General features: G+C 42.4%; 1 protein-coding gene across 1 annotated transcript in view; it reads right to left on the bottom strand.

Annotated features, from left to right (window-relative positions):
* rgs12a (regulator of G protein signaling 12a) overlaps window positions 1-10,000 on the bottom strand; it is a 63,202-nt gene that overhangs the window by 20,183 nt on the left and 33,019 nt on the right. The window contains exons 4-6 of the mRNA XM_042070802.1: window positions 6,331-6,352; window positions 1,513-1,682; window positions 397-489 (exon numbers count right to left, since the gene is read on the bottom strand). Of these exons, the coding sequence (XP_041926736.1) occupies window positions 397-489; window positions 1,513-1,682; window positions 6,331-6,352 (285 nt within the window). The remainder of the gene's footprint in view (window positions 1-396; window positions 490-1,512; window positions 1,683-6,330; window positions 6,353-10,000) is intronic.

The following is a 10,000-nucleotide window of genomic DNA, read 5'->3' as shown; positions in this document are numbered from 1 at the left end:
GAAACATTCCTTAAGCAGGACTGTCGACGAACACAGTCAATCACCATACAGGTTCAACTGACCACATTCAACAACAGTAATAAACAACTGTATGTCAAACTTTGTTATGATATATTTATTTATTATTTCCGTAAATCTATAAAAAATGTCTGTCTATGACTTCTGCCAGACATATCCATACTTAAATAGGATAGGTAAATACAGGATACAAACCAATCAGCTCTCTCTAAAATGCCATGACTGAACAGTTGAATAGTTCCCATTAATTACAGCAGAGCACATCGTTTTGCCCTCTACAGACTAATGGTTGCTATTTTTGTAGAGTGAGCTAAAACTGAATATAGCAATGATTCATCTGCTGCATTAATTATCCACAAGGTTTCACAGAGATCTCACCTGTTTTTTGTCATTCTCTGGCACCTGGCTGAAGAACTCACAGGCCTGCCAAAAAAGAAGGTTCTCCTCGCTGAACTCCTTCTTCAGAAACTCCTGTTCATAAATAAAACACGCAGCGCTGCAGTCAGTCGCGGACGAGCTGTTTTATGTTCCCTAATCAATCATGCAGTTCTGCCCAGAGAGGTTCCCGCATGATCAATAGGTACACAGATCAATGACTCCTGTTCAAATGTATCACCTACTCCCTGATTGGGGTTGCCTGAGGACACTGTCAAGGCTTCGTGCACCTCAGTGTCAATGCTCTTAGTTCTCTGTTGGCTTCAGGGTGTGTAAGCCAGGGGTAGCTGCACAGGTGTGAGAATGTACTGACTTTGCTACCATCACATTGTCTACTTAATTTGTAAACATCAAAATCACACATAATTGTACACTTGGCCCTTTTATGTAACAGGTGTTATATAACAGTGTGTGATTAATAAAGAGATAGAAGTAGATGTCATTTGGTGCAATCACAGTGCAACTGAAAGTAAACGCACAAGGCACACTTAGCATCTGAATCATGTGGTTTAGTTTACTAGTGTACACTGTGGAGATGGTGTTTAAGATGTGTGTCTGAATCTTCCTTCACCTAATGTACATGTTGTTTAAATGAAGCACAAATGTGCTGCTCATGCCACATTTGGTTAAACCTAGCTGCATTGTTATATGCTGCTGACAAGAACCAGCTCCTTCAGAAGTGCCAATGACACATGGTGTGTGTGTGTGTGTGTGTGTTAGGGGGTGGAGAGTGTGTGTGTGTGTGTGTGTGTGTGTGTGTGTGTGTGTGTGTGTGTGTGTGTGTAAGAGGGGGTGGAATGTGTGTGTGTGTGTGTGTGTGTGTGTGTGTGTGTGTGTGTGTGTGTGTGAGAGAGAGAGAGAGAGGAGATGTTGGTGGATGTGGTGTGTGTGTTTATGTGTGTGATGGGATGGTGGTGGTGTGTTGGTGTGTGTGTGTGTGTGTGTGCGTATGTATGTTGGTGTGTGTGTGTGTGTGTGTGCGTATGTGTGTGGTGTGTGTGTGTGTGCGTATGTGTGTGGTGTTTGTGTGTGTGTGTGTGTGGTGGTGGGGGTTCTTACAGAGAAGTAGCGGACACCCATGGGATCCTGGAGCAGGCGCTCGAAACTGATGGCCCACGATGCTACGCGCCGTTCGGGCAGGCGGCGGTGGCACTGCGGACCAGGCAGGCTGCCGTTGCTGTTCAGGCTACTCTCACTGCCACAGGCCTGAAGGTCTGCACAGCGCAGCTCTACAGAGGGCAAAGGTCACAGGGTCAACGTGGGGGGTTGTGGCTACTTAGCAGACACTTTTATGCAAAGCGGCTTAAATTACAATAACAAACAAATACAGTAATTCACACATTAACATTTTAAGAGCACCAATTATAGTAAAACAACCACTTAAAATAACAGTTAAAACTGTTAAAAGAAAAACACCAAAAAACACCATCCTCAAGTACCTCCATGATAAATCTCAAACAAAAGACATTCACTTTTTTCTTTATGCTTTACGCTTAAGAAAGTAAAAGTTTTGTAAAAGTAAAATGTATTGAGTCTACAGCACTCCACCAATAGGTGTCAACATGAGTGCATTGTAGGGCTCGGGGCAAGGAGAGTCTGTGTTGAGGTAGGCCTACTTCTATCGCCTACTCTGGTAGAGTTTGACATACTACAATGCAAGATATATTTAGCCTATTTATTTATGGACAACGTAAGGCAGGAGGTGTGTGTTGCTTTTAATTATGAATGTTCTATCAAACATATTTTTTATTGATATCGATTACATGTCTATTGCGATACATATCGCTATCGTTTTATCGCCCGGCCCTATGCTCAATAATAAAATTTTTAACACACGCATAAATACTCAGCCTTTCGTGCACGTAGTCTATTGACATTGACTGATACACTGCCCTCTGGTGGACAGAACATATAGAACTTTGATACCAATATCGGTTAAAATATTATTAATACATATTCGAATACATTCGAATTTTAATATTAATAAACAAACGAACTTCGAATATCATTTTTGGGCAAAAGTCAAAGCCCTAGTGCATTGTCACTTGTCACTCACCTCAGTGATGACATTTTTAACTGGCAAATAATATTGGATAAACAATGGATTTTATTGAGAGGCGCTGACAACCTGAACCTGAATCATAACCTACACAGCGCTGGTGGCAGAGTTTGACTTTGGTGTGAAGGGCTGTATTGAAAATAATGGAATTTGGTGAAATCAAATAGATGTATTCACTAATTAGCTCATCGACCTGTCTTAAGAGGTGTGTTCATTAGAATCATTAGAGAATGGTTAGAATATGCGATGTAGGACTAATAGTTATACTTCATTGGGTTTCCTCCAACAAACAGGGTTTCTAAAATAACCCCTTGCATTATCGTTTTGAGGGATGCTTCTGTCTCACCACGAGTTCCGAGGAACCACGTCTTAAAATCTTGACTGAATGAGATATATTAGGTTGGCTTTACGGAACATGATTTCTTGTACACACTGTGATCACTTAAAAGGGTTAGCGTAGGAGATGAAAGAGAAACACGCCCTGCTACGCATGAGCTAAATCCAGCGTGTTTTAACAGGATAGGAGTCCATATTTCCAAAGAAGGAGGAAGGGGAACAGAAATATCTGTGACAGGTTAAGAGCACATTAGTATAGACAGATCAATGGAGGAGTCTACCAAGACAACTCAAATGTGTACCCTTAAAAAAAGGGATGTGTAAATTATGAACTTGAAACATCTTTCAAAAACCATGAACGATCCAAAATCCATGCCCTGCAAGAAAAATGTCAAGTCTGTCTCAACAAAGGGGGGGGGGGGGGGTTGTAGGATGGTGATGGTGAGGTAAGATTGCATTCTAATCCCTAGAGAGTAATTTATAGATGTTCTTATTTACACATATTTGGCCTTCACCTACTCACAAGGAGCCCTACCAGCCGATAAATCCCAACCTAGTTGGCAGATAAGCTAACACACTGCTGCATGCAGCTCATTCAGTATTTATAAAACACGAAGATCCGCCAACAACATGCTGTAGCCTTGGGCTGAACAGCTGCAGGCCAAATACCCATAATTCCTTATGTGTGTCAAATGTCCATGTAATGCTCAGATTTGATCTAAAACATTTCAAACATTACTTACAGAAATAATACATTAAACACCAATAGCTTCTTCAAAAACATATAGCACACTGATTACAATATATTTTATACATACTATTGATAAAAGCAGAATTTGATTCTTCTTTATTTTTCATTCCAATATATCACTGCCTTCAGTAGTGCCTTCACTATAAATAAATAATACAGAGGGGTTGTTTTATGTACTATGCCTTGGTACAATCCTATTCACTAGAGTGTGGGCTACCGTCTACTTAGGATAATACGCCTATTAAGAATACGAGACTACTGTTATGACTCAGGTGGACAGCCATAAACCCTTGGGGGTACAAGTGTCACTCTGACCCAATCCAGCCTGATCAAAGCAGGGGTCATACCCATGACAACTGCCATGCTGAGCTTTTCATGGTCATCTCAATCACCCTCCTAACCCCCCCCCCCTCCCACTCCCTGAATGTTCAACGATACTTTTTGTCCTCTCAGGGCCACCGCACCTTCTTCTGGAACTTGAACTGAACTTGCCTTGAACTGAGTTTGCAACACTCAGGAGCTACTGGCTACATAACAAAGCATTTCAGAAAATACTTTGAGCCACAAATACACTTTGATGAGAAATGCAAACTAAAATTAAGATACTCTCTCCTCCAATCATTGGGGACAAATTATAATAAATCTTTCAGGAACACATTTTTTGATGAATATATTTCTGGTACACTTTGGTTACTAAGGAAACTTCACAATTATTCCATCCTTTTTTGGAAAAAGTAAAACTCTGAAGGAACTATGGAGGGCATTGGGGTCTGGAGCCTCACAGATCTCAAACCTGTGGTCAAACATCCTTTCACGCCACTGAGGAAAGCAAACACACAGTAACAAGACTTCATAGCCTTCTGCAAACACACACACACACACGTGCAAACACACACACACACACACACACACACACACAGACACAGACCACCACCACCACCACCACCACCAGCAGTATACCTCTTATGAAAACAACCTCAGCTTGGTCAACAGCCTCCATAGTCCCTCCATCTGTTGCTCTTTCCCAAAGGACCATTTCTAGTCTCCTTACCAGTCCCACACCACTGCTATCCAGCCTACACTTTCAACCATGTAACAAAGGGCTGAGTTTGGGCCCCCTGTGCTTAAGTGATTACTTCATTACAGTAAGGTTTTCCAACAGTATACTTATCCTATGTGGGCATATGTATATGCTGTTGCAATTTGTTGACCACAATCCTAAACTCAAGATGGACAAATGCATGTTTTAAGTATGTTTTGCTAGTCATCTATGTATAACATACACAATCTAATTGGGGCGGTGGTAGTGTAGTGGTTAAGGAGCTGGGCTAGTAGCCTGAAAGTAGTCGGTTCAATTCCCAGCTTCCACCATTGAGCCCTTGAGCAAGGCACTTAACCCCAAGATGCTCCGGGGACAATGTGATCCCTTGTAATATAGCTGACATATGTAAGTCACTTTGGTCAAGAAGTGTCTGCTAAATGTAATGTAATAATAATAAATAATAATAATAATAATAATAATAATAATAATTGTAAATTACATATGGCTTGTGTTACAGTGATGGAGTAGAGAGAAAACAGCTACAGGGCTCATCTGAGTAATTGTACCATTGAGCATGTTGTACACAGCTGTATCAGTGTGAGAGCATATTAAAACACTGGTACTTTTTTAGGCTATTTGATTTTTATTACTAAAAACTGTTCACTTTAACGTTAATATCATGTTTATTGATGTCATTGTAAGTTGCCTTTCGACAAAAGTGTCTGCTAAATACCATAAACTTAAACAAAACCCTACAACTTCAGTAGCTGTCTTGCTTCCAAGCCACCATCTAGATCAGTGTTTCTCAAACTTTTTCAGACCAAGGACCACTTAACCAATAAAAAAAACCTCACAGACCACCTCTAAAATTTTTTTTAAAAAAGTAGACCTACTTCAACAGTATATTACACAACAGGCCTACTCACTGAACCACCTTGCTTATTGTCTTTGCACCTTGCTTATTGTGTCAGAGGATTCACATGATTTAAACTGGCATCGCTTACATGGCAGTGTTGCAGAACTGTTTGGATTTACATACAATTTGGTTCAATATTGCAAACAACTCATCTATATTATATTTTACCACGTCTGCTCACGGACCACTTGGGATAGCTTGCGGACCACAAGTGGTCCCCGGACCACACTTTGAGAAACACTGATCTAGATTAGCGTTGTCCTCTAGCTAATTGTTACGGATCTGCTGGTGTGATGGTGTGAGGATCAACCAAAGAACTTCGTAGTCATAATTTGTAATTCAGTGCTCTTGCTAAGCACTTGCTTGACAGCATAACAAGTATTACAGTGGTAATGAACAACAACACATTGGTACTGTATGTTCTAGGCTACATGGCTATGCTAGGGGAGGACTTAGACAGTCCACAGAGTACTAGAACCTGACATCATGGCATCAACCTTCTTTATAATGGGTAAAATCCAATGAGCTAATCCTTTACATCAGATGGGTTACAATCAACACATAGATAGATAGATAGATAGATAGATAGATAGATAGATACTGTGAACAGGTAAATAGATAGAAAGATAGATAGACGGATGGATGAAGGGATGGATGAGTGGATAGATGGATAAGCAGAGACATAAAATGATGGAGAGAGAGACAGATGGACCAAAGTAATAAATTGAACGACAGACAGATAAAAAGGAGGATAAAAAAGGCACGGTACTCACCACTGTCGGAGGCAGCGGCCGACTGGAAGAAAACAAAGAGAGACATGAGTGAGAATCCACCGTCATGACCATGAGGACTCACACACGCGGCCCTCGGACTGGACATACACTCCTGGGGCATCTCAAGGCCCATACACTCCTTCTGTGTGTGTGTGTGTGTATGTCTATGTGTGTGTGTGTGTGTGTGGGAGAGAGAGGGACAGAGGGTGTGTTTCAGAACTCCTCCTGTGTTTTGTGAAGGGGAGGTTCTTCTTTGTGTCCCCCTCCTCCCCTCCCACACACACACACACACACACACACACACACACACACATTAGTGTGGTAATTGGCTGGCCATTCAGCACACACACAGCTGTTCACACCTCAGTGCTGAGCACAACCCCCGGACACACCAACTGGTCCCTTGTCCCAGACATGCCCAAACACACACACACACACACACACACACACACACACAGACACATTAAAAACACAGAAAAACAAATGCAGTAGCACACACAAGTAAGCACATGCACAGATTCATGCACACACACACACAAACACTCCTGCACACACAGAACACTCCCAATGCAAACAGGCAATCACACACAAGAGAAGGTACACATATCTTTACATGGCAAAAAAACTCTAATCAAACATTCGTCATAACACACAAAACACACGGCAGACACCCTATTAAGAAGAGCATTAACACACACACTCACACACACACACACACAAACCTTGTAGACAAAGACCTTTACTTAAATGTTCCCATGCATCAGTGGTCTATGGGGGGAAAAAGGCATTACATTGAGCACTTTCCCATCTGTGCCGGTTTTTGAATAAAGGGACCTGGATAAATATTACACACTTCTAAACAATGTGGAGACTGACCCACATAGACAGCAGCCCACAGTGGACAGAGGAAAGCCAAACCACAGCCAAACACACACACACACACACACACACACAAGCACAAGCCCACACACACCCAGACACACTCACACTATTTGTTCAACTGGAGGAAGTGGTGGTGGCAGCTGGGCACGTGGGGTGTGAATAAAGGTGGAGAGTCAGTTGATAAAAGCCCACGCACACGAGCGCACACACACACACACACACACACACACACACACACGCACACACTAAAATCAAACAAACAAGCACACTCACCAGCCCTTCATCTGATAAATTTGTGTGAATGTGTGTATCGAACGTGAATGTGTGTGTGTGTATGTGCACTGTGAATCAGACCATTTTCTACATCCATTGGTAAGAGCACTTTGGCCTTGGGTCTCGGCTATATTAACACAACCTCAGCGAATGATTCCACTGCCATGTCAAACACTCCCAGCAGCACTCTCAACCATTCCCTTGTAAAACTTCCTCTCATCCTCACCACAGGCCCAATATTCCTTTGGCACCAGGCAGCCGAGCAACATTCTCAACCACCATACCACAGAACACTTCAGCCATTCTCATAATATTCTAGAACTTGGCTATTTTCCTACCATATCTCCACAAAAAAAACACTGCCCCATTGTAGAACTCCTCGAACCTAGATATTTTCCCAGAACATCCCAACAGAACAAACACGTCAAAATCCTAAGAGCATTCTAGAACATTCCACCGGAGCCTGCCACTATTTGGCTGTCTGGCACCTTTGTTTAGCACTGCTAACATGCTAATAGGGAAGGCCACAGAGGACTCAAGAGAGACCAAGAGATCCTCAACTCAGCCATTCGTCCCTTGAGCTCCCCAGGGCTACAATCTAATCCTGGAGGCAGGCCGTTAGCCAATTTCAAACACTAATGGGCTAGCTTTTGATATACTAATGCTAGGTGGGGAACGGAGACGGCTTCAGGCTACCCCTTTTGTCCGGCTATATGCTTTAGGCCTAGTCCACACGTTCCAAACCGATCTTTTTTTCCTCCATCTTCCCTGGAACCATATCAAGAATATTTGCGTCCAAACGGATCCATCTCAACACGACTCAACACGTTACTTCATACCCCAGGCCTATAGGTGGCACTGTTTCTTTACAGAAATTGACCAAAACTTGCGCTTTACAAACAGACAGAATAGGCTACGACGAAATGGCTAGTGCAAGGAAACCAGAATTGTTTGTGTGGACTGATGGTGAACTGTCAACTGTAGTCAACTGTAAAACTAATAAACTTTATTTTACGGTTTGTGAAGGGTGCAGTCCCGTCCTTTATTTGGCTAACGCAGGTAGGCCTACTAATCACCTTTACTTTCTTTGGTTGTAGGATAGTCCGTGATTAACATTAGTTTTGGCTATCACCGCAATTAGGCTACTAAACACAAGGCTTACCCAAGTTCTAGGCTATTCTGTCGCCACATTTATAATATTGCTATAAAACCTTCGTTAGTAACAGCCAATACGTTTGCCTGCATCAAATTGCGCATTTGCATTCAGTGTGCTACCATCGGCTTAACGTGAGTTCTAAGCGTCTTTGTATGCTTATATCTGATTTCACTCGACTGTGAATGCATGTATATAAGTTGTAAGACATGTAAAATAAATGAATGACACTGGCACTACGCACAAATTCATGTAGCCTAAACTTACACCGCACTTTCCTAATAACTTAAGTTCTCTCGCGTCACTGACAGTAGCTAGAATGCATAAAAAAACACCGGGAAGTCATAAACTATATGGCGCTGCGCAGCACCAGTTGTGATATTTATCTTACGGAGTGTAATCGTAGGTAATGTCATGTATGAAAACTAGTATTGTTAGACAATACTATAAGTGCAAGTCCAGGGCAGCTGAGGTGTGGCACAGCAGTTGTTTGTAGCTTGTGTCTGTTTGACAATGTGGGTGTATCACCAAAGAGGGTGAACTTGAAAGGAGAATGTCTGCTTGTGTGCCTAAGGATAAACTCCCGTAAGTAGACAGGGAGCAAACATTAGTCCCATCAAAGTGACGCCATTATGTAAAGAGACGGACAGCTAAAGGAGAGAATGAGTTTAACACAAGTGATTTCTTGACACTTCAGAGAGAAGGAGAGAGAGAGTTGTGCTTTCCTTGAGCAAGTCCGACCAACAGGGTGCAGATGGCTGCAGTTTTACAGTTCAACTGTCACAACTAGGAGGACTGGGAGTTTAGCCTTTTACCAATAGATGGCTAACTTCAGAGTATGGAGTATTCAAGGCCTTCACAACACAACAAAGAGCCTATGTTCGAGCACACACACACACACACACACACACACACACACACACACACACACACACGTACACACACGCCCCCTCTCTGTCATTGTTACCCCCCTCTTAATGACTAATGTAAAGCACACATCTAGAAACGGTCTGACCGCAGGTCAGCACTTTCTATCAGAGATGATTTATGACACTAGACTTCCAGATCTCTGGAGCGGACTGTTGTTATTTTTTCTTCAATCAATCTGTCCAGGATCTGGCCGGGGGACAGTCAGTAAAGTGCTCCTCCTGTGCCTTCTACCACAGGCCTGACGCTCGGGCCAAACCACAGGCTAACCGTATTTAGGTCATCCATTCAAGCTCATTTATACTGGCTAACCAATTTCCCCGTCGTCCGTCTTAGTAACCGTGCTTCCAATGGCCCTTCTTATTAAGCAAGCAAAAAACAGATATTTACTGTAAATGTCAAGTGCACTGAAGGGGAAACGTCCCTAGCTAAAAC

Source organism: Alosa sapidissima, chromosome 18 (assembly GCF_018492685.1).
Source record: "Alosa sapidissima isolate fAloSap1 chromosome 18, fAloSap1.pri, whole genome shotgun sequence".
In the NCBI taxonomy this organism is placed as follows: Eukaryota; Metazoa; Chordata; class Actinopteri; order Clupeiformes; family Clupeidae; genus Alosa; species Alosa sapidissima.
This window is presented reverse-complemented; position numbering and strand designations above follow the sequence as displayed.